Source organism: Sarcophilus harrisii, chromosome 3, assembly GCF_902635505.1.
Source record: "Sarcophilus harrisii chromosome 3, mSarHar1.11, whole genome shotgun sequence".
In the NCBI taxonomy this organism is placed as follows: domain Eukaryota; kingdom Metazoa; phylum Chordata; class Mammalia; order Dasyuromorphia; family Dasyuridae; genus Sarcophilus; species Sarcophilus harrisii.
In genome coordinates, this window is record NC_045428.1 from 392,748,513 (window position 1) to 392,774,746 (window position 26,234).

The 26,234-nt window shown below is 34.8% G+C and overlaps 1 protein-coding gene across 4 annotated transcripts in view; it reads left to right on the forward strand.

The window, feature by feature from the left end:
* ZNF385B (zinc finger protein 385B) overlaps positions 1–26,234 on the forward strand; it is a 367,319-nt gene that overhangs the window by 296,271 nt on the left and 44,814 nt on the right. For all 4 annotated transcript variants that reach the window (XM_031960379.1, XM_031960380.1, XM_031960382.1 and 1 more), the window contains one exon: positions 18,721–18,883. In XM_031960379.1, coding sequence (XP_031816239.1) covers positions 18,721–18,883 — 163 coding nt within the window. The remainder of the gene's footprint in view (positions 1–18,720; positions 18,884–26,234) is intronic.

The following is a 26,234-nucleotide window of genomic DNA, read 5'->3' on the forward strand; positions in this document are numbered from 1 at the left end:
ATACAAAGTTATGTAAATGAGCAAGCATTAATCACAAACATTTCCCAAATGGATTTTTACAAATTAGCACCGTTAACTTTGCCAGTGGGGCAGGCATTTAGGTTTAGGAATAATATCTTTCTTCTCCTGAGTTCCAGCCATTTTCATATACATTTTACTGTCTTGTCTCCTAACACCTCTCCTTACATCTCTCACCTTTTTTTCATAACTTCTGTACCCAAAGTAGTTGGAGTTATGAGCCCTTGGGATGAGTAAGAACATCATGAAATATGTTACTCAATTCTCTTTTTGTCCAACATAATTGCAAATACAGATTACTCCAGAATTGATAACCTTAAATTAAAATCCCTACCTGTCTGTTTGAAAATCCCATGTCCAAACACCAGATTTCCCAGAGAAATATTTCCTCAAGAACTGTGCTGAGCTGTGCTGGATCTTATCTAAGGATCTGTTACTTTGCTCATCATTTGAACAACTGGATTATACCTAAATGCACAAAAATATCTTTTTCTTTCTTTTCTCCTTATTCTCCTTCTCCTCCTTTTCTGAAATCCTTCTCCTTTTCCTTCTCTTTCTTCTCCTTCTCTTCCTTTTTCTCCTTCTCTTCCTCCTTTTCCCTTTTTTTCTTTCCCCCCTTTTCTTCTTTCTTTCTCCCTCTTTTGTTTTTCCAGATCAAAAAATGACAGTAGTCCAAACTTGCTTCTTTTAATTGCTCATACTATATTAATGCCTTGGAAGAACACGATAGGGACAATGAGGTATGAAGGGGGAAATAATGATGAAAAAGGAAGCAATAATCTCATTCAATACAAATTTATTGGGGTGCTTACTGAACTTATTTTACTTTCCTCTCACAAAATCAGTATAGCTTGACTTCTAATGAAATAGACAAATACAAATGAACATTTCTTTAGACTGTGTATTTTAAACCTGAAAAACATTTGAGTGTTAAGTATCATCAAAATCTAATAGTATAGGGTGGCTAGATGGCACAGTGGATAGAGCACTGTCCCTGGAATCAAGAGGACCTGAGTTCAAATGCATTCTCAGACATTCAATAATTCCTAGTTGTATGACCCTGGGCAAGTTATTTAACCCCAACTGCCTCACTCTCCCTCCCAAAAAACCTAATGGTACCATTGCTTCAAAAGCAAATAAAAATCTGTGCATCTTAAGCAACAGGTCTTTATACCGTGGCTCCAAACTGGGATCATTCATCCACTGATACCTCAAAAACTTGGTTATGTTAGTATTGATAAATCCATTGAGTGGTATAGGCTCAGTTTTCTAATCAAAAGTCAAGTGAACCAGCTCTTAAATATTTGACCTGTTTTTTTTTTCCAGCAGCTTTCCAAATTGAGAAGCAATTGAAGATCATGTTTAAGCTACTTTCTCTCTGCTTCTGATTGTGTTTACATAGGGTTTTGTTACTGTCGTTTATTTTGTTTTAAGTAAAACCTTAGCCAATTTCTCAGAGTTCTGTGATCTGGACTTTGAATCTTTCTTGTTCATTAAAAAGTTTTATAACAAATACATTCTACTATATCATTGATTTATTTTAGACCAATCAGGGGTGAAGCAATGACCACATTTATGAAATGTCATTTTCATTCTTTATTAAGTCTTTATTCTCAGATCACAAAGGTACGCAACCATTCACTGATCCCCCTTATCCCCCACAGATCCCAGTTAAAGGTATCGGTATGGAAGCGCTGTTTCCATGCCCGGTCTATTTAACTTGCCATCTTAGTAGCTTTCACTCATCCCTCCCTCCTGTAGATTTTTTTCTATGTCTGTATCCTTTCAAGATCCAGATGAGGGCACTTCTTGATTTTCTTCAATCAATGATGTAATAATAAAATAGGAAGTCTGATCTGTCTTACATAAACAGCCCTAGTTTACCATCTGCTGCTTCAAATGGATGTGATGCCAGCTCTGCTAGAGACCTCTGGCCCTCATCTATTATCCAGCAGAGATCTCAACAGCAGTGAGAGTAGGGAAGAAAGCCACAACTTTGGGTCCCACACCTATTCCCCTTCCATGTGTTGTTGGCTGATTTCTTCCTCTTCCTTTTGGCCACTAGGTCGGACTCCACCTCCTTCACCAGCTGTCATGGGGAGGCCAGTCCCCATAGCAGCTGGGATACCTTCAGTGAAAAGCCAGCAGGTCCCTGAAACTGTGACACTTACAGCCAGTCAGCTTCAAGGGCACCTGTATGGCTCCCCTGAAGGTCCAGCCTTTTTAATTGTGTCATTATGTAATATTTTGTAGTAGAATCTTCATTCTCTTATTGACTGTCTTGACTTACTGCATTTTAATATTTACAAAGAAGTAGCCCTTTTGCATGTAACCAATAGTTTTCTTTTGTTTTTAGTCTCTTTTTTAATACTTGATAACTATATTTCAGTATAATTAGTTTCCTTTGTACTCCTGTGTATTCTATTTTATGCATTTAAAAGTGTTATTTTGTAAAGGCTTCATCAACATGCCAGAGAGATCCATGAAACAAACAAACAAAAAAAAAAAAAAAGATTAAGAACTCCTATTAAACAGCTTTTATATATATGCCATTTCCTTAGACATTTATTTTCTAACCAAATATCAGTGCAATTTAATACAAATAAGCATTCTGGAATACAAAAACAAAATCTCTTTTTTTATATGATTTATGAAATTTGATCTTTTATATTCACTAGCCAGATAAATGTTTCCTAGACTAATTTTTCTATTCCTGAGCTCTTGCAATACTGCTGACCATTAAAATGCTAGCCTAGCATTTCTAAAAGTACAAAATTATTAAATTATTTTGATAATTCAATTATTTATTTCATTATTAATCATTAGTTATTCAATTAATTTTTAAAAGATGGATATTGTCTCTAAGTATTAACCTATTGCCTATCATTCACATGTACTGTTAGTGTCTTTTGTGGGGACTAAAAAGGCTTCACCAAGATTTAAACAACCTAATCAGCATTGAAAGCAACAGACCTTTTTACGTAGCATAGGCCTGACATCTCCAAGCTTGGGTAGTCTTTTAGGACTATCACCTTATATACAGTAAAAAAAAAAAAAAAGAATCAGTGATGTCACTAGGGAATTTGGCATGCAGTGGTCTCCAGAAAGAAAGTCCAGAGTAGTCTAGGATTTTGTGAATTTGTGCTTGCGGCCAACTCTAACTCCACAATGACTCAGGAGTCATGGTTGCTTTCAGGTCAGAGCTACATAAAGATGGTTATAGGAAGGACTTATGCTTCCCCTGTCCTTCCTGAAGTATTAGCAAGCTTTAAATGCTCCAGGTAGAGCAATTTCCAGATATGGGTGAGCAGTCCCAGAAAATGAACAGGGCAAAAGAGAAAATATGAGGAGACAACGTGACTAAGGAATAGTCTGTTGGACAAGGAAAAATTAAATCATAAGACACTTACGTACTCTCTGTGTGTCTGTCTCTCTCTGCATCTATCTCTGACTCTATGTCTCTCCTCATTTCAGTATGATTTCTCTATAGTTGGTGCTGCCTTTTTTTATAATATTATCTCAAGATACTTTTTTAAAAATTGGAGCTAATGAAAATGTCTAAGGATACAACTAACCTCTTGTCCAAAAACAAAACAGATATTGGAAACTGGGTATGGGGAAGTGTGAGCTTAATATGGGTGACCTGTTCACTGCCATAGGGGCCAGAGAAGACTACCTTTAAATTGAATTCAGTAATGACTGATTAATTAAAAAGATATCACATTGATAATAATCTTGTTGATGTATTGGAAGCCAGAAAGCTCCTTTTTTAAAAGTTTAAAGCTGATTTTAAGTATGCAGAAATTATTAGATAACAGAGTAATTTTAAAAGTTTGAAAGCTTAGCCAATTCTTTAAAAAATCCTCAAAAATGGAGAGGATCAATAGTATCAAATGAAAATCTAGAAAATGCTAGCCTGCTTTTTGTCAAACATTTTACATTTTTTCCCATAAATAAGACTATTTATATTGATTCTCAGGTTTGGAGGGTACTGAAGTAGATAGGAAGTAATTAAAAGCATAAATCTCAAGAGCTTGTGAAGGTAATTCTCTGCTTTGTAGATAGAGCTGACAAAATGATGAACATTTTTAGCTTCAACATGACAGAAATATTGCATGATTACAGGGTGTCAGGGTATAGCTTACTAAGAGTTCTATTCAATAGCATCTATTTAACAAACCTTTTAACTAAGTTCACTTGGCTTTCTGAAGATTGTTAATAGTTATTTACTAATGAGCTCATTTCCAAAATATTGCTATCTTACTGAGATTTCAGTATCATTTTCAACAAAATACTATTTTAAATGAATTTTTTAAAAGTATGACAAAATAGAATCTGCTGGATTAGAAGAAAAAAAGATTAGAATCACTTAATTTATACCTTTCTTATGACAGAAAGGTGAATATTATAACAAAGTTTACTCAACAGATCTTAAAGTTAATTTTTGAAGGAACTTTTTCCTTTTAAATGTTCACTTTAGAATCTAATATATACCACTCACTCAAAATCAAACCTTTTTTTTTCTTCTAAAATGACCTGGTTTCTCAGAATAAGCATTAAATAATGGACTTTAATAAAATTCAGTTATGAAGAGCTACCCAAAAATGTCCTCTCGTGTCATTGTGAAGAATAAGATAGTATTATATACGGATATGCTATGTCATGTCTCTTCAGCAAAATATCATTTAAGAGTGCCTTGAAAGGCAGCTCCTCAATTAACATTGAAAGAAAGCGTACTAGAAAGATCTCTGATCTTGCTGGCAGAAGATCTGGATTCAAATGCTGCTACTGGTGCATACTATGTATTTGACCTTGATTTTGACTTTGGATGAGTAACTTAACTCATTGGGTTTCAAGATCTCCAAAATAAGGATAACAAACCTGGACTGTGACTTAATTTAAGCCCTTTTCAGCTCTAGATCTCTGGTCTTCACATTATGCTTTATTTCCATTATGCTGGAATAGATTCCATCTTTAGAGTGCTTTTATGATTATACACTATTGAAATTTTCTTTAAAAAAGGTATTAAGTCTTTTCTTTTTTCTTCTGCAAAAGTCCATTTCATGGTGATAGCAAATATTAATTCATGGAGTTGTTAAAAGACCACAGAGAATTATTCTATTCTTAGTCATTGTTTTCTTTTCTAAAATTGTCTTAGAAGACATGGTCTTTGTGTTCCATATTTTGGTTTGTGTGTACATTTCTTTTTTTCCTGGCAAAGGAAGCTTTCATTATAATTGACTAGAGCACATCTCGTAAGAATAGGATAATATTCACTAGATAGGGGTTTGCGGGGGAGTAAAGGTAGGGGAGAGAGGTGGATTGAGACTGCTGAGAATTCAGTGAGCACTAAATGAAGAGTCAGGTAGAGTTTCTAAACTGAAAATATTTTAAATTTATAGGTTAAAGTTAATGTTCATCTTTCACTTTAGATATGTTTATTGTTGCAGAGACATTTCAGTTGTATGCAACTTTTCATGGCCCTATTTGAGGTTTTCTTGGCAAAGATACTGGAGTGGTTTACCAATTCCTTCTCCAGTTCATTTTACAGATAAGGAAACTGAGGCAAACAGGGTTAAATGACTTGCCCAAGGTCAAATATCTAGTGAGTATCTGTATTTGAATGCACTGAAGTTGAGTCTTTGTCATTCCTTGTCTTACCATTGCATCAGCTGGCTGCCTATATGTTTAATTTAAAATATGTTTAGTTTCCTATAAATTATCTTTTGTTCCATGAGTTGATATTGACCTTATCTATAAAAATTTAAATCTGAAACGAGGAAGAGAATTGTTTGTATAAGACAATGAAAAGCTATAGGGAATAAGAATAAGTAACTTTTCCATTCCCTTGATGTAAAGCAGGTAGTGGTAATTTAATAAATTTCAAAAATCCTACAGATTAGATCTAAGAGGTATGAAGTGGTATCTCAGGATAGGTTTTATATTTCTGTAATCAATGGTGATTTTAGAGCATATTCTCATATGACTATTTTTAGCTTTGATTTTTGCTTCTGAAATCTACCTGTTTATATCCTTTGACTATCAATTGGGGAATGGCTTGTATTCTTATACATTTGACTCAATTTTCTATATATTTGAGAAATAAGGAAGACGATCAGAAACACTATAAAATTTTGCATTGGTTTTGTTACAATTCAATTTCTGTTAAATTATGTTTTTATTTAAATTGTGAGTATCCTAAGATTTTAGTTCTTGATTTTGCAGTCATGATAAATAATAATAAAAATTTGATGCTTACTTTAGTTTTGTTACAATTCAATTTCTGTTAAATTATGTTTTTATTCAAATTGACAGCATCTTAAGATTTTAGTTCTTGATTTTGCAGTCATGATAAATAATAATAAAAATTTGATGTTTACTTTAAATAAGGAATAGTATAGTGGAAAGCACCCTGGATTTAGGAGTGAGCATGTATCCTGGCTATCTTAGTAGCCTATCTATGACTCTGGGCATACAACAAACCTAGCAAGCATAATTTTCAAGATTTAATTTCTCATTTTAAATGAGACCTACAGGTGAGTGTACAGCAAAATCTGACATATAGAGACTAAAATTATAAATTTGAAGAAGTAAATAAAAATAATCAATTCAACCAGCTTTTATTAAATATCTACTCTGTGGAAGAAAAACTACATCTGAGCTTACTTTTTAGACATTTAAATATTTGATAGTTACATTTTCATATATTTGCATCTTTCATACATGGAAATTTTTCTAATTTGAATAGTACTAATTCAAGTTTATGATAATACAGCCAGGTAAAATTTAACTTCTCTTGGCAAATTTTTTGTCATAGATAATGTAAATTAATAGCATAAACAAGATTTCTGGGGAACAAACTTTTTCAAGTACCCTTAAGCACTTTAGAGGCATCCATTTACATGTAAGCAATTGATATGCTAATTAAAATAATTAGCTATTCATTAAAACTAGGCCCCTAAGGACCTCTATTAGGCAACTTTCTAAAGGGTGAAGTCAGTTTAATTTGTTACTGAAAAAATAACAAAACTTTATTTCCTTTCAAATGTTTCGGTTTTTAGACTTTTCACAAATCGCAACTGTCATTCACTTAATTCAAATACCTAAGATTTTTACTATAATCATATAGTGACAGAACTAATTTAACTTGGTCTCCTAATGTTAAATATCTTTTTGATTTTATTTGTTTTTCCATTTGGCTTAAAGTCTTCCAAGCTAATTGTCTTCAACTTACATGATAGACTGGTTTATGATAACAAAAAAACCAACAGACCAAAAAAAAAAAAAAAAAAAAAAAAAGAACAAACCTGTTTTAGCCTTTGCTCTCCCTGTTCAAGTATCTCTATCAATCAAATTAACTACAGAACTCTTGCCCTCTGACTTCAGGGAATAATTGAAAGAAATAAAGCATTTTAGAACTTTTCTCAAGGAAAACATTAATATTTGGTTTTCCTTTGATTTGGACATTGTGTATCTCTAGCCTGAATACCCAGATCATAGACTACCCAGTAGGAACTTCCATTTGGGGTCCTGTATCCCTTGCCACCCTTATTGGTGACAGATTCTTCCAGCCTCTATTTCAGTAAAACCCCAAGTGTGCTTCTTCTCACTCACCTGACTCTCTACTCCCACCACTTTCTCCACAGCCTCCTGCAAAGAACACCTTGGTCTACTTGGCCCTTACTGTGCCATTATTCCTAGATGAAACGTGTTAGCACACTCTCAGACAATCTAACTTGGCATTCTGCTAACAAGGGCAACTCTCTGGTCCCTATTCTCCTAAGTGTGTAGTCTTCCCCATTTGCAGGTAAAATCTCTGAGGACAGTTGTGTCTGAAAAAAAGATGTGCTTTTTCTGGCTTTTAAATCCAAATTTGTTAGACAGTACTTGGTCCTGATATTTAGAATTGGTCATTTCCAAATTATAGGTACTGGTTATGTTTCCCATTAAGATTGTATATATTGTCACAACAGAACAGGAGGGGAACCATATATATTACTTTTTGTTTCATACCAATATCTTGGAAAAATTAGCCTGAAAAGAACTGTGTTTTCATCTTCAATTTTGACTCTCTTAAATGAACTCATAAAGGTTACTGATGCAAAATATAGTTGGTCTAAGTGACCAATTTACCCTTTTGTCATGCTTTTTTAGTGTTCACAATCAGAGGGACATAATTCTTTCTGAGTATTCCAGCAGTCCTTTTATGATCCTACATTTATATATATATATATAGTTGTGTATGTGTGTGTATGTATGTGTGTGTGGGGGTATATACATACATATATATATATATATATATATATATATATATATATATATATATATGTTGAGGTCTAGATTTGGGGTATCTAAATGAAATTAGGTTTCAGTTGAAGTATAGCAGGTTTGGGGTACAAGAAGTCAAGCAAAGCCCCTGCACCCCCTTGGATTCGGTGCAAGGTCTAGTAGAGGTCTAGTAGAGGCGCGAGCCCCCAATAAAAGAATTTATTGGCCAGAGAGCTAGATTGATAAAGAGGTTTATTATTGGGTTTGGAAGTAGGAGATAAGTAAAGGTAGAGATAAGAAGGGCACCGGACAGAGGGTCCAGTGGACAGAGCGTCCTCAACATGGCTAGCATGTTTGGAATCTCTGCAAAGAGGAGTTCCCAGTGTGGCCCTTTTATAATAGGAGACTTAGCTTGAGGGGCTTTTGGGTGTAGCCCCAAAGTTGGCTCAGATCCAGATGGCACTGGGACAGGTCCAGATTTTCTATTGGAATTCAAAGGGACCAGGATTTGTGAGTCAAAGGGCAATTACATTCACTAGAGGGGTTTGGGAATCAAAGATAGGAATCTTTCCCACATCATGTCTTCTTTTGCTCCTCCACACATAGTTTGTGTTATGGTCACTGTACTCGGGATTGTATCTTGCATGGGCTTCTAGATGGACTCCACAGTGGAGACTCAGGAATGTTTTGGTGTTAGAGGACCAGTAAAAATTCCAATTCACATTAATCTCACATCTTTTACTTGGCCTGGGCCAAAATATAGGCTGGAAGCAAAACTTCCAGCTGGGCCTGGTAATCCATTTAAGCAACAATCTTTCCCAGGCTCAAAGCCAAGATGATAGTACCTAAAACCATATGCATCTTTTCAATAGTTTCTCACAGTTAACTAAAAGGGGTGTCTGCAAGTTTGAAAATACAGATAGTTGGTATTTTTTTCTTTAAAAAAATTCATGTGATGCTTTTACTTTTAAATTTACATGCTGAATTTATTTTTGTGTAGTAAAACATGTCTATCTAAAAATGTTATAGGGCCTCTTAAATGATAAAAATGTGAGAATGTTAATTTCAAATTAATAATGAGAAATAATAAAGTATTCATAATATACATAAAATATTCTGTAAGCCACCCTATGACAGATCTGCTAAACATTGTCCTTTCAAGTTATTTTGTCACATTTGTCTACTGACAGTTAACATTTGTAGTGTTAAATAAGTTTCAACTCTCAAAATGTCAGGAGAGCTAAAACTGAACCTAATTTTAGATTTATTTAGAGCTTTGTATGTAAATTTCTTTAATGCTAAAATAGAAAATAGAAGTAAATGTACTACCTTCTAGACAGATTAAAAATTAATGTGTAGAAGCCTTGTAGGCTAATTTAAAAGACGGTCAGAAGACTTGAATTAGTTAGCTGTGCAGTCAATTCATGGGTATGAATTATATTACATTACTTATCATTGAGTACTGAATTGTAAAACTGCCTTTTTTAAAGCATACAATGGCACTCCATTTTCCTCCTGAAATGTAACTACACTCCCAAAGATGTTAAGAAATTGGAAAGTAGCTGGAGACTCACTGAGAACCCTGAGTCACTCTTCTTTCTACTTCAAGGAAGCTGAAAATTATTAAGTAAAATTTATAAGCGATAATATGCATGTGAAATTAATTTGGAGAAAGGAAAATCATTTCCATTTTTAATAATTATGAAAACAAGAAGCAAATGAAAGGAGAATATTAAGCAACCATGAATAAAGTCTTAATTTTTATATTACTAATATTAATAATATTTAATTCTGCAAAAAAAAAAATTCTAACTAGATCTGTGATTCCATCTGTACAGAGAACTTCTAGTGAGGAACCTTTACAACCAATGCAGATTAGCAACTTGTTATTATATGGACTTTAAGATCTTAGAAAGGTAAAGAATTTCATCAGTGAAATCACAGGTATGCACAAAAACCTTGCAGATACTCCAGACAAAGGTAATGTGGCTATAGAATTAGGAAATCTTAAGTAACTCATAATTTGCTAATTATTTAACACTGTAGTACTGAATTGATCCACAAAGCACTAACCACAATTGCCCTTTTGTGGGGTGGGGGAATCTTTCTGGAAAGATGAGAATCTAGTTTCCTTAGAAATATTTTATTAAATATATTTATTAAAATATATAATACTATTACGAATAATAGTATTATTGTTATATTCACTCATTCCCTCCTCCCTTTTTATGCAACAATATACTTTTAGATTGAGGTTCCCTCCCATTTAATTTATTTTTAGAAAATCTAGTTCTGTAGGATGCATGTAGTCATTGTATATATTTGTATCAGTGTACTGACGATTCTTGGCCATAAGCCAAAAACTAAATGCATTTATGTCTGGAAAACTATAATCCATAACTGAAGTAATCAATATTCTGAGTTATGCTTCTGAAATTTTTAGTCTTCACTTCTGAGTAGAGTATAAGTTCCTTAAAGACAGAATTCAATTTGTTTGGAGGTTTTGTCTTTATATTTCTGTGCATAGCACAGTTCTTTGCATATTGACAAATGTTTGCTGATTTGCTGATTCAATTTTGGATTGATAGAATATGATATTAAAAAAGATAGCCTTAATATTGATATTATTGTGTGTCAAAAGTAACTAAAACTGAAGGGACCTCTCCACAGGGAAAAAAAAATTACATAGGTGACATAACTGGAAAAGTAAATATTCAAGAAATAGTGTTTTGCTTTTCTTTTGGCTTTCTTAAACATTATAAATAACATTAAATCTGAGCCAGATTTTTCATCTGAAACTACACAATAATGTTAAAGTGGTTGTAAATACCTTTCATTAATTTGTACCTATAGGAGGAAAGGAACTTTCAAGTACCTGTGCTACTGTGTGAATGTAGTATGTAGAGGGAAAATGTTGCATTAGATAATGCCATACAATATGTAATTCACACTTTGATGTTCAGAGTACTCCTATGTCCCACATTATTCATTCTCAGCATGCCTACCTTTTCCCTTTTGGGCCCTATACTTTTGGTCCAAAATTTCACTAGGTGTTTTAAAAATGTTGCTTTTGATGGATTGATCTCAGGCAAAGAATAATCTGAATTTTAAGGCAGCTGAAAACTGACTATATAAAATTCATTTCAGCAAGAAGGACAAAATTTCATCTATTAAGACTACTGTAGAAAAATTCATATCAATTTAGCATTTCAAGTGCAAATGTATTCCAATGTCTTATTCAAATTACAGTGATTCTGATTCTTCATGTTGGTTCTTCTTGTTCTATATTTACAGCTTTTCAGAGTAACACTGTGTGGAGTAATTCCATTGGTGAATTATATTCTGTGAAGATGAACATCAAGACTCCTGGTTAACTAATAAGCTGTAGTTGAAAAATTAATTTGAAAACTGCAAAAGACCTTTCTTTTTAAGAAGTGAATTAATTTGCCTACATGAAAATTTTTTGATAACTAAGATCATTAAAATGTATCACAAATCCCTTTATTCAAATAATGACATTTTAAAAACAGCTGCAACATAAGACTGTATTCCAGGCCCTGTCTTGTACTTTGTGATGACTTCTAAATTAATCCCAGAGATTCTACATTGTAGAAGGTACATCTTCTTTTCTCTTCAATGAGAGATCTCTATTCAGAGTTCATTGGTATTTTTTTTAAATGTGTGCCTACTGTAAATCCAGTTACTATGGAATGCCCAATGTGGGAAGCAACAGCTGAACCATCCATCAGAAACCAATATGACTGTGTAATAGAGAACTAAAAAGTCAATGGTCATTTTAATCCTATTTGGATTTGTTTTCAACAGACCTTAATAGAGGAGAATTTTGAATAAAATTGTCTTGTGGAAACAAATATCAACAGAAAATTTTACTAGAAAATTGATGAATTAGTAAATGTATCCTTTGCTTCCTTGTAACAGCTTTAGCCATATTTGATTTTGCTGAGCATTTTAATAGAGAGAATATTTACAAGTTAAAACAAAGATGTGAATGGTCAGTTATTTAGCTATTATTTAGTAATCTTAGCCTCTGGCTTTATTTTTTGATAATCACTAATGGATTAAATTATAAATATTTCAGTTACTATTTTAACAAAAGATTATTATTTAGAACTAAGAATAACATTTGTAATAAAAAATCTAATACCTAAGCTACATGATTATTTTCTTTTCTAGACTGCATGCAGATAACAAATTTGTTCTTCATAAATTCATCTTAAGAAGTTATAGGATATAATATTAAAAGTATTACATTTCACTTTGGTAGCTTTTACTGAAATGCTTTGATAATTTTTATTGGTAGGAATAATTTTCAAAAAGAAATGATGATTTCAGACTAATATACATTTCCTGTTAGTTCTATGAAGATTATATCATACACACACACAAACACACACACACACACACACACACACACACACACACACACAGACAGACTCTTTCCTCCTGTGGGTTTTCTGAACCCTAATATAATTTACCCTTTATAATAGTCCTAAATCTAAGGGGAAATATTTGCAATGTTTTTAAATAATATGTTTTATTTTAAGTAAGCATACTAAATGCAGTAGTCCTAATGACTCTCTGAAGGATGAAAAAAATGAGATTCTATAGGAAAATAGTGAAATTAAGAGAGAATATATATATCCTTACACACACACACACACACACACACACACACACACACACACACAAACACAGTCTTCTCCCACAATTTGGATGAGTTCTCCATAGAGTATTTATAGGAATACATGGGGACAGGGAGGAGCACATAGGATGAGGTGTAAAGGGGACACAATCTGCACCCGTGGAAATATTGCCCATATTTCATGATTTAGCTTTTTTTACTAGAAGACGAGACTTGAAAGTAGAATGGTTGAAAGTACAGCCCTTTGCATTGTGCCACATTTATAATTCATAGGGATTATGGATTTTTCTGTTCCAAACACCTAAAATTAGCTTTTCCTCTAAAGTACAACACATTTCTCTCTATCATTTTACTCTAGAGAAATGGGTTTCTTTAGAATGAGTAAACTTGGGGGAAGAAACCCTATGGTGTGCAAGTAGACAAAGAAAGAATAGAAGAAATATTCTCACACACTATTTCCAAGGCAAATTTCCACTTATGGGAACTCAGTTGCTATAGTAAGTTCAGAGGAGAGCACCCCAAAACCAATTGGATTCAGCAAATATTTACATATGACAAGCACTTTTGATAAGAGCTGGAAATAAAGTTTAGAAAAGACACAGACCTTCCTTTTATGTAATTTATGTCCTAGGATTCTTTTCAGAGAGGAGCCACTTGGTAGGACTCTCCTGATTCAATCATACCTTAGCATGTTTTTTGTTTTTTTTCCCCACACCCTGAAATGCCTTCGTCTGCCTCTCACCTTCTCTACCAGGGACTTGTAATTACAGGGTCTTCTGCTGCTTAATAAGCAGCTGAAATTAAGCTAAATCTGGTCAAATAATGGGTTTCACTCTTCCTGACTGACTTGAGCTTTCTGAACCTTAGCTCCCACTTTTTTCTAATTTTTCTTGTGAAAAGATTCCTGGGTAAAAAAAAGTTGCATGAATCATTTTATTATTCAGCATTTCTTTTTTTTCCAAAAGCCTAGGGCAATGAGATACAGTAGCTGTGTGTGGCAGACACATTCCCATTTCCACCTATAATGAGATTACAGTAGCAACAAAGGTACCTTTGGTGAAAGGTGGAGAGGAGGAGAAATTAATCTTTGGTTATATAAAAAAAAAAAAGTTTGAATGAGACCCTGGATATCATTATCCCCTTCATGTTCTGGCTAATGAGAAGAAGTAGATTGTGGCCATAGAAATCTTACTTATCTTGGCATTTAATGCAGTTTCACTGAACTGTGTCTTCATGGCTAAGTGCTAATTGACACTCTTAAAGTCCTACAGTGAGCCCTAAAAACAGTTAATGAGGAAATGACACTCTGGTCTATAAGGCTGAGATTTTTTTTTAAGGTAATACAAGTTTCTTGAGCGAAAGTGCAACAAAGTAATACTGTATCATAATACTGTATCATCTAGTGCCCAGGGTGAGAACAATTATCAGAGGCCACACAAGTGTCCTGCAATTCCAGGAGTCCTTAAAAATGAAATATTCCCAGCTACCCACTAGCAGCATCTGACCTAATGTGTTTAAACGATGTGGCTGGCCTGGATTGGGGAAATAGTTTCGTCATTGTACTTAAATATGAAGCTATATAGATGTACTCACCCCACTGAAATTTCAGAGTTTGCTTTTTCTATTTTTTGAAGCTTTAATTAAATTCCAATATTGAATTTAGTTGTTTTGCAGGTGGGTCTAACTTTTAATTCTCCCATTTGGAGTTTTCTTGGCAAAGAGGCTAGAGTGGTTTACCATTTTCTTCTCCAGCTCATTTTATAGATGAGGAACTGAGGCAAACAGGATTAAGTGACTTTCCGAATGTTACAAAGAGTGTAACTGTTTTTTGAACTCAGCGAGATGAGTATTCCTGACTTCAGGCAGTGCTCTGACCACTGCACCACATAGCTACTGTCAAAATTACAATATAACTTGTTCAGTGTGTGTCCTTTGAAAGAAGCATCTATTTTACATATATTTCAAATGTGTTCAAGTAACTTTTAAAACCTTGATTTTATTACTATGTATTACTAACTTACATTTGTTGAAATTCACTTAGCCTTTTCTGTAGCAGCTTTAGGTATGTCAATATATTTTATCTAAATAGATTTTATCTAAATATATTTAAATCCTGTTCAACCAACCTTAGGCCTAATAGCCTAGGGCAGAGATTAAGATAAGTGAAATAAATAGAAGATCTGGAAATTGCAGTTATGCTTCCTTCCATCCAAAATAGCTTTTTTTTCCCCTTTAACACATAAAAGCCCTTGAGATGTGCATCCAGAAGGTGTGTTATACCAGTGATTAATCTCTAGAAATATAGACGTGAAAAGTCATGCAAGAAAAATGCTGATTGTGTATAAGGTCATGGTATGTTTGATAAACACCTGGCTTTTCTGGTGTTAAAGAAAAGCTGGATTATAAAATACTAAAGTTATTCCATACATACCTTAAGGTATTTGTGTACAGAATTAAGAATTGAGCCCAAATATGGAAGCAATATACACAAAACCACATATTTAAAGAAATGTAAAAAAAAATTGTAAGGAGAGAGCCCTTTCTTCAGAGATGAGACAAGCTATGGTGTCAAGTGAGGCTAATGTTCTCCTGATCTATGTTTATGACATTTGCACCAAAGTTAAATATAATGTTCAACAGAATAAGTTGCTTCATCTGTCTCCCCTGTGAACCATAGTCCAAAATTGTGTTTTCTTTCACAGCAAGAATTTCCAATGCTGAGAAATTGGAAGGGGTACCCACTCTAACCCAGAATGTTCTGACTGGGCTTGGGTGGTAAATGGATCACAGGAGCTTAGCCAAGTAATCCATGCCCAACAAATTGAAGCAGAGGCAAGAAAATCAAATGACACACTCAAAAAGATTTCAGATGGTTTAGCCTTGCTGTGAAATGTTGAGTAAGTCAGTTAGTCAATCAACAAGAATTTATTAAGAGCCTACTCTTGACCAGGTACTATGCAGAGGATATAAATAGACATATAAAAAAACCCAGTTCCTGCTCTCATGAAGCTCACAAAGTTATAGGTTTGAGAGTGAGTCTAGCAGAAGGGCCACCTGAACAAACAGTGGATGTGGCTGCATGGATTTACATTGCCTTCAGATCAGTGCACCAGAAAAAGGATAAATGGGCACTTTCACCTGCAGCTTAACAATGTGGAAGAGGTGCCCAGGACACTGTCTTTGCACAGCCTGCTAGTGGCAGAAGTGAGGCTTGAGGTCAAGTCTTTCTGGCTCCTGGATCAGCTGTCCTCTTCCTAAAATCATGTTCCTCAGGATGATAATTCCCATCATGAATCCTCCTACCCAAGGCATCAAATCTTTAATTTCCCAGCCTGCTGATCAACTCTCCTCTCATTTTTCCCAAAAGCACTTTTATGATTATCTGCTCTCTCCATCTGTGAAATTTGCCCTTTTCCTCCCATCATTTTGATCATCTCCTTTGAAACCCCAGCTCAAAAGTTCTCTGCCATAGGAATCTTCCATAAGTAAAAGTCACCTAAGGTGATCACTTCTTTACTCAAGAGGTTTATAAGATTGTGAGCCTGGAAGGGAATTGAGAGGTCATTCAGCTTTGGTCCCTTTAACAGATGACTTCCCAAATCTAGGTCCTTCCTGTTCTAGGTTAGCTTGCTTTTGCTGATAAGTTATCCTTTGTAGTATTTCTCATTCTATCTGTTATCATTATCTCACTACTTCTATAAGTTCCTCAAGGACAGGTAAACTTGCAGATCTCATAGGATCAAAGATGAAGAATTGAAAGGGACTATTTAGACAAGTCTTTTTACTTTATAGATAATGAAACTGACATCTAGGGAGATTCACACTTTGAAGGTACCTTATCCTTTGACTAAAATTAGTGGCTCATTTCACCATTCTATGATGCCTCCTGCTTCTTTTGTAGCTATCTCCCAACTATCCCCTTCTCCAGTGATAGCTACATATAAACACATACACACACACAAACATACATACACACACACACACCAGTGGAATATTCTGTACTCTAGTTTTCAATAAATGCTTGTTGAATTAAATGATTAGTAAGCAGAAGCATCATCACATGTGTGGATGTACATATGCATACTGCAGATATAAAGAAAATTAGTATAATTAAGTTGTGCTAAGGAGGCAATAATATATCTAATAGACTCTATACCCAGTCTGCATTTCACTACTACTTTAATGCCAAACTAAAGTATCCATATATATTCTTCCCACATATATTAGAAACAAAATTGCAAATAATAGATGTCATTTTTTATCACTCTGTAAATTAGCACCCAAAACTATTAAGTGCTAAGGGACAAAGCAGTCTTCTTGGGTCAGAAGGGAAATTCTCAAATGTCCATGAACCCATTAAATATTTCCTCTATCTCCTGCTGTTTGTTTGGCATTATGGAGATTTTATCAGTCATTTTTCCTTTGATCTTATCCCTTTCTCTTTGATCTAGGAAGGAAGTCATAGATCTACCAGTGCTTCCTTTAGAAATGAGCTTAAGGATAGCATTGCCTTCCTTTCTTACTCCATCCAATTTAGAAACCCCAGGATCATCTCTCTCATTTTATAACTTCTATTTTTTTTTTTTTTTGTCTGTGCATTAGATTACCGCTTCTTTCAGGCGGTTGATAGAATTACACATAACTAAATGTTTTGTTTACTATACTATTTAATTGATCTGATGGCTAATTTATTCATTTATGATTAGGGTAAAATCCTAGGAGGTTTAGACTCAGAACAGGTCAGCTTTGACTGAGAATAGAAGGGAAGGAGAGACAAATTGAAGAAAGTTTAAATTATAGTGTAAGAACATCTGGGAAAAGGAGCGTGGCAGTGCTGGCCCAGGGCAGTCTGCTGAAAGACAGTTTGAGGTTACTATGGCTGTAAAAAAAAAAAAACAAAAAAAAAAAAAACAGAGAAATGTACCAGTAGAAATATAAAATGGACACTAAAGACAAATTCACCTATTTCACAGTTTTGCCTCTTTCCTGGATGTTTAAATCCTACAGAGAAGCAGACATGGGTGCTCTGTGCTCAGTGAAGAATACCACTTTATTAAAATCTCTTAGGTACATGTCTTTTCCACCCCATTTCTCCTCAGCATGGAGTGGGGATGACCTCTCTCAAAAGCAGCATGAGGATAGCAAAATGAGGCAAGTCCTTTTAGGCTGGAGAGGCCCATAGTGAATAAACAGTATGATGAAGTATGTTTGTCACCAAGGGACTGGCCACCAGGTGATGATCCCAGGGAAGGGATATGCCGGCTAATGAAGACCATCTCCAGGGTGTATCTGCAGAGATTGCAGTCTGTGTCAGTGACCTCTGAATGAATGCAGCACCAGCAAAATCAGATATCTCCCAAGCATGGAAACTTCACCAATCAAATCAATCAATAAACATTTATTAAGCACTTACTATGTGCCAGGTACCATGGTACCTGACTATGCACTGGGGTTACAGAAAGAAGCAAAACATAGTCCCTGCCCTCAAGGAGCTTACAATGTAATGCAAACTTGTTAAGGCAAGGAATGTTTCATTTCTCCTCATCATATTTCCAGCACCTGGCACATAACAAGAGGCTTAATAAATGTTTATTTATTCATTGATTGATTGAAATAAGATACAAGTTTGCCGCCTTACACTCATGTAAACCGTATTCTAAACTCTATTGGTGCCTATTATTGAAAGTGTCTTTTTTTTCCCCTACATTATCATCCATTGTGGTGTATGGAAAGTAGCAAAAAAAATCAGCCTGATTTGTTCTCCTTTGTAGAGCCAGGCCGAGGCCCACTACAAAGGAAGTAAGCATGCCAAGAAGGTCAAAGCGCTTGAGGCATCGAAAAATAAACAAAAAGCTGGTTCTTCCAAGGACAGCGCAAAGGCTAATCCCAGCTGCTCCATCCCGCCAGTCACAGGCAACAGCTCTGACAAATCAGGTCAATGACAGCTTCGGTTCTTTACATTCTTTGTGGTTGTCTTTTTTTTTTTTCCCTCTCTCTCTTTCTCTCTTTTTTTTTTGTTTGTTTTCCTGAGTTGTTGCATGTTACTGTCCATGATTTGTTTGTGTAAGTATTAATACGTTTTCCTTCACAGGAAGGGTTTTGTTTACTGTCCAACATCTAAATGTTTTTTTTTTTTTAATCTGTGTCAGACAGTGGAAGACCATTCATTCCCTGTGGGAAGCCTGTGGAGTGAGTTATGGAGAAAGCCCTGGAACTGGAGTCAGAATGCATGAGGTTTATTGAGTTTCAGCTCCATCCCTTTAACTGGTTGTGTTACTTTTGGCAAGTAACTTCCACCTTCTCGGTGCCTCAGTTTCCTAATCTGTAAAAAATGAAAGTTTTGAAGTGGATTATTTATTTCTAAGGTCTCTGCTACGAGTTAAGTTCTGAAAGTCTATGAAATAGAATTATGCATGTATGTATTCTACAAGGAATTTATATTCCTACGTAAGTATACATATATACATGCTCTGAATTGGTCTTACATTCCCATTCTAATTGAAGTCTGGCTACTGATTTTATTTACTTATTATTTCAAACTCTTAGAAATTTAGCAAAGATACAGCCCTTCTGGCTGCAGGGAATCCAAAGCAAGACATAAATTGGATCTAAAGGAAATTAAACAAATTCCACCTCTCTTTTCATTTAGTGTTTGATTTGCCCCAGAATTGGGGCAAGGAACTGCCAAGTGAATTTGCTCCAAGGGAAGGCCCTTGAGAGAGAGCATCCTGGCTGAGTGGGTAGAGTGAGCAATATCTCTGTGGAATTTCAAAGAATTGCCTGTGAGGTTGCATATAAGATTGCGTATTATACCTCTCTAAACCTTAGAAATCATTGCATCTGCCCCCTTTATTTAACAGAGGAAACTGAGAACCGGAGAAGAGAAATGACTTAGCCTAAATTTACACAGCTATTTAATGGCAAAGCAGAGACTAGAACTCTAAGCTCCTTCTTTCTGGGCTATGTATTTTCTGTTACATACAGATGCACTTATAATCTTAAGAAATGGAAATTCCATCTAGGACTAATTCAGGTTCTTTGTCATTTTGTGAATAATTTTTTTCCCTTATTATCCATACTATATTATTATCCTCCTGACTCCAGGGCCGGTGCTCTATCCACTATGCCATCTAGCTGTCCCAACTACATTGTTATCTGTAGCATACAATCTTTGATGTGTTAAAAATTAAAGGCAGTTAACATTCAAAAGTCCAGGATAGACCAATTTATATTTCCTGAGAAGTGTAAAATATAGGAAATTCAGTGAACAGGGATAAAGCACCAGGTTTCTCAGCAGAGAGGTCCTGTGAAATTGCATTTTATTAGGCTTTCCCCACTCCCAAAAGCTAGTGCCTGATAGATAAGTCATTTTGTTTCAATTGATAAGCTATTTTTTTAATGAAGGTATTTCCGTGTTACTTATGCTCTGTTCCCTTTCAAATGATTTCCTTGTTAAGCTATTAGATAAAACAGTAGCTCTAACTTTTCTCTGGAATCAAAATTGCTTTGAATAGAGATAGAGGGTTAAAGGTACTTTTGGAATAGTAGCAATAGGATTGTGGATAAGGAACTTATGCACACAGTTATAAGTTGACTTCAAGAGCTCCAAGATGATCAAGGTAAGGGGACCATTGTTGATTGGATCCAAAGATTGTTGGTTCCTAACACTGAGTACTTCAAGGGTCTGTGGTCATGTTTCCTTTGGATGTGTCCTCTGTCAGCACAGCTTTTAGCTTCTCTGCAACTTTAGAGATGGTCAATGAGTCAGTCAGTCAGTAAACATGTGTTAAACCCCTACTATGTGCTAGGCACAGAGCTAAATATTGAATGGTTGTGGAGAGATGCTATGCCTGCAAATCAATCCCATCACTATCATCTTGTTGATGAGCCTCAAGAAACTTGAAACTCTTGAAAGAATTTGCTCTAAAAGGGATTTAAGGAATAATAGCTTTCTTAAACTGGTGGAACAATAGCATTTATCTTTAAGTTTCTTAATGCTTATAGAGTGCTTACTATATTTATGACATAGGATGGTATGAGTACTATTATCTCCATTTTACAGATTATGAAACTGGCTCTCACAGCTAGTAAGATGAGATAATGATACATGCCTTGCAACCCCAAAATTCTACAAATTTAAGTAGTCATCTTGATGATTTTACACCAAAGGAAGCTGAGGAGCAGTTCAAGGTCATAGCAGTGTCTTGTTACCTTACAGAGCAGAGTCTCTGGACTCTCTCTCACATCATTGCACTTTCCAATAGATGGTGTTGTCCCTGTGAGATTCTGAAAGAAAGAAGTCACTGTCAATGAGGTTGTTATCCGGATTGTGCTTCTCATCTTCAGCAGGTCTTTCAGGGGAAACAATTAAAGTGATACCAGTTTGTGCTATCCCAGAAATTGTGAAGTAGAAATTTTTTCACCCGAGCCTCTGGATTAATAGCCAGTCCAGGGAGATGACGGAGAGGGATGGTATGTGCTCTGCCAGTAAGCTCTGAGATGTCAGTGTCCACAGCAAAATTGAAGATAACTGCTTGGGGTTTGGATTTGGGATGGGTAGAGAATGTAAGATAATGAGCAGAAAAAAGAGAACTAAACAGAGAAGGATAGAGTTTAAAAAAAAATCTCAGGGGCCATCTAGTCTGACCCAGAGGTGAACAAGAACCCCTTCTAAAGAATCAAAAGAGTTCATACCTCTGGTCTTTTATTAAAGACCTCTTCTGAGGGGAAATCCATTGCTTTCTGAGATGGCCTATGCATAAAAAGAACAATTAAAATACAGGAAACATTTTTAAAAGGAGATGGAATTGGGTGAGAGAAGTAAAAAAAGAGAAAAAGAACCCAAATGTAGAGATTAGTAGCAAGGAAAGAAAAATTTAAAAAGGTTAAATGAATCTTACCTTATGTACTAAATACATATGAAATTGAATCTTTATTCTATTAGATTGAGAGCCTCCCCCCTTTTTTCCTCTCTTTTTCTCTCCACATATATTTATATAGTTATATATTTACATGCATAATGCTCATATAAAATACATATGTGAGTACATATACACACATAGACCCATACAGGCATATAATACACATATATTTATGTAAACATGTGTATGCATCTATACATGGTGATATATACATATGTGCTGTGACACATACGTGTATACATGCATATGTATATGTATTGTACACAGACATGTGTGTATATTGTAGATAGTAAGAAGAAAGAGAAAAGAAAAAAAGAAAAGCAGCAGCAGAACCAGAAAAAGGAGGAATTAAGATTTACAGATGCAATGTTTTCTTCTAGTATTCCCTGGTAAATATCAGATATATATTCCCAGTCAAGTAAAGCAATTCTAGAAACAAAGAAAAGAGAATCGATTGACAAGCATTTAACAGCTTAGCAAGTGCTAAGCAGTGGGGATATTAAGATGTTAATAATCCTTGGTTCTCAAGGCTCTTAAAATCTATTGAGAAACTACATATATACATACAAATACACACACACATAGGTATATACATATAAATGTGTATTTATAAAAAATAAATAAAAAGTAATATGAGGTGGGAGGGAAAGCACTACTGCATGGGAGGATCAGGAAAGGCTTCATGTAACAAGAATTAACATGGGGATCCGTGAACTTGAAAACAAAAATATTATGATGACTATTTCAACACAATTGATTTCATTTTTTTTAATGCATTCAAAAACATTGTTTTGAAAAGGGGTCTCTCAGATGCCTCAGACTGCTAAAGGAGTCCAAGTACTTAAGCTAGAACTGTGTTGAATGATTGAAGGGATGGGGTGAGGAGGGAGAGCAGCAGCCCAAGTACATGGGTTGGTTGGTTTTTTTGGTTCATTGTTGGTAGAGGAGGAGAATGGTATGAATAAGACTCTTTTGGGGGGGCTATTGAGATTAAGTGACTTGTCCAGGATCATATTACTAATAAGATTCTGAGGCTTGATTTGAATTCAAGTCCTCCAGATTTCAGGACCTGTGCTCGATCTACTACACCACAATATATTTTTTCTTAACTACACATAAAATGTTGCTTCTAATACCCTGCTTCCCCAAACCAATTTTTTGTGGTATTAGTCAATAAGCATTTATTAAGCACCTACTATGTGCTTGGCACTGTGGAAAGAGCTGGAGTCCCAAAAACAAACAAACAAACAAAAGATAGTATCAAAGGATTAGACTAGGTCATATGGCAATAATCTTGGTTATCATTCTGTTAGCTAGATGCAATGTATATTGTCTTTAGTGTCTTTATCTACATTATCTGACTTTAGAAATGTCTAATTATTTGATGACTCTGTTGACTGTCCTTCCTGCCTAAAGTGCCCTCCCTACTCACATCTATCCCCTAGGATCCCTCTTTCTTCAAGAAGCAAATAAAGCATCACGTTCTACATTCGTGCCCCATTCAACAACCCATGCCCCACTCCCCCAACTAAAGTGTATTTGACAGTTTTGTATTTACTTCATATGTATTCTCTATATTTATATGCATATTTATTTGTAGTTTAGATATGTAGCTTATTTGAATTTTATTTGTATTTTTTACTTTATTTTTTGTATACTTAATGTCTTTTCATCTCCTTGCAGATGCTAGCTCCTTGCTAGTGAAGATTATTTCAGTTAATGGTATTTTTATCCCCAGTGACTAGAACATTCCAATATTTCATGTTTTCTTGCCTGATTCTTATTTCCTGGATTATTAGAATAAATCAGGTAGTGATGAATAAAGAGTAACAGAATTGAAGATAGGAGATCTGGTTTTAAATTCTGAGTACCTATTGAAAAGTCATTTAATCTCTTTAGACCTCTATTTGTATTTTTTGTAGTTTTTTTTTTTGTAGTATTTTATTTTTCCAAATACATACCAAGATAGTTTTCAACATTCACCTTGGCAAAAAACCTGTTCCAAATTTTTCTCCCTTTTTCCCTTCTCCCTAAGATAGCTAGCAATCCGATACAAGTTATCCAATATAATGTGGAATTCTTCTAAACATATTTCCATATTGATCATGCTGTTCAAGAAAAATCATTAAAAGGGGAAAAAAATTCTGCGAAAGAAAAAAAAAGAGCAAAAAAAAAAAAAAAAAAAAGATGAAAATTCAGTCTCCATAATTCTTTCTCTGAATGCAGGTGGTCTTTCCATCCCAGGTCTATTGTAATTGCCTTGAATATTCTCATTGTTGAAAAGTACCAAGTCACAGTTGATCATCATATAATCTTATTGTTACAGTGTACAATGATCTCTTGGTTTTGCTCACTTCACTTAGTATCACTTTATGTAAGGCTTTTCAGGCTTTTCCGAAATCAGACTTCAGTTTCTAAAATGGGATAATAATCCTTGTCTTACCAAGTTCTTGATAGTGAAGTGTTTTGCAAACCTTAAAATGACATATGAACAAGAAGCTTAGATGGTGAACTGGGCTTATAGTCAGGAAGATCTGAGTTCAAATTCTGGCTCAAACACTTGTTAGCTGTGAGACCCTAAGACAGGCATTTACCCACTCTCAAACTTAGTTTCCCTCTTTGAAAGGATTTGACTTGATGTCTGTCCTTTAAGATCCTTTCTAGCTCTCATTCTGTAATCCTATGAAAATGTTATTTATTTTTCTACCTCAGTTCCACAAAACATTAATACTAATGAAGCATTTTAAAATATTGTTTCCATCATATACATCAGAGAAACTATACTAAAAGCATTAGCAAATGATACCATTTTTAAAAATAAGGGTTGTTTGTTTTCCTAAATACATCTATACTGTATTTTGCTAGGTATCACATTCTATATTCCACCTGTTTTTTTTTTAATAGATTGTGTAAATAAGTAGTATGAGAAGCTATCCTTTTCAATGTCTAAAATTGAAAATCCAGTCTAAGAAACTGAAGATATAACCCTAGATTTGCCACTTTTGACCAGGGACTCCAATCTTTAAATCTCAGAATGCTCTGTCCAAGTCATAGATATAAGGGTTATATCTCCTTAGAAATACAGTTTGTGATAAACAAAGGATGGTGGGAAGACTCCCTCACAAAAGACCTAGGAATGTGCAGAGGAAAAAAAAAAAGCAGATTGATTTAAGTATTTTAATTGGTCAATTTTATTTCAGAATGCATATTTCCTTCCAAGTCTGAAAGTTGATTACTTTTTTTGCATCAGTTAAGTAAAACTTATGAATGTTTTTACATTCATAAAATAAAATATGAGATTATAAAGAAAACTATATTGAAATATATTTATCAAAATAAAAAATTAAACAAATCTACTGTAGAACCTAAGAATGCTTGTTAGTATAGCCAAAACAAAACAAAACTAAAAAGCAAGTTCACTTTTTAAATTTCAGCACTGAGTGGCACTTGTTTTGTGTTTTAATTCCCCTAAAATTAGTCTTTCCTCTTTCATAGAAGGAATTCTCTGCATTCTGACTGACACAGCAGCCATATGCTGCCAAAACTTTTGGATGAAAAGTAGAAAATTCCATCAGCTATATTTTTCACCCCTCTGATTCCAAACATCTGGATCTTTCCAAACATCCAGGTGTGGGATGGAATATCATACTTTTTATCCAGATGTTTTAGTTCTGTGTAGCTTAGAGGCTTCAGTTCTAAGGAGATTGTATTATGCCAAAATTCACAACCATATAACAGTGTCAGTATAGCACTGGTGCTTTATTGATGGGATTTTTCCGTGACAGGGCTGGAATTATTAAAAGCACAGATTTGTGGGTGCAACCTGGCTGCAATATGTTTCATAGGGCCATCTTCTTCCATGTAAGGAGAGGCATATAAGGAACATTTTGAGGAAATGGGTTATGGGCCAGTTGTGGTCATGACTAGGGAGAGGACATAATGGACATCCTAAGAGGCGTTCTTTTACTCACAAACATGTAAACAATAAAGACCTCCAGTATGTTGAGTGGACACCATGGTCTAGACTCATACAGGATGATAAAACCTGTGTGAATTGGTTGTGAACTGCTTCAGTGGAGAGAATACCAGCATTACTGAGAACATAGGCATTTAGATATTAATGATGTTTAATGGATTGAGAAAGAACAGATGATGTAGGAACTCTTAATGTTGTGAATTTATTGCCGGATTTCACGTGGACAATAGAGGATATACCACTGTATAAAAGCAAGCATGGTGTCGGGATGTCTAAGTAGGCACGTGGAGTACAGCACATGGACACTGAGAACTAATCTTTTTCTGAAACAGTAGGCCTTAGACCCTCACAAATGTCTCCTCTTTCTGGATCACACAAGTTATGGAGT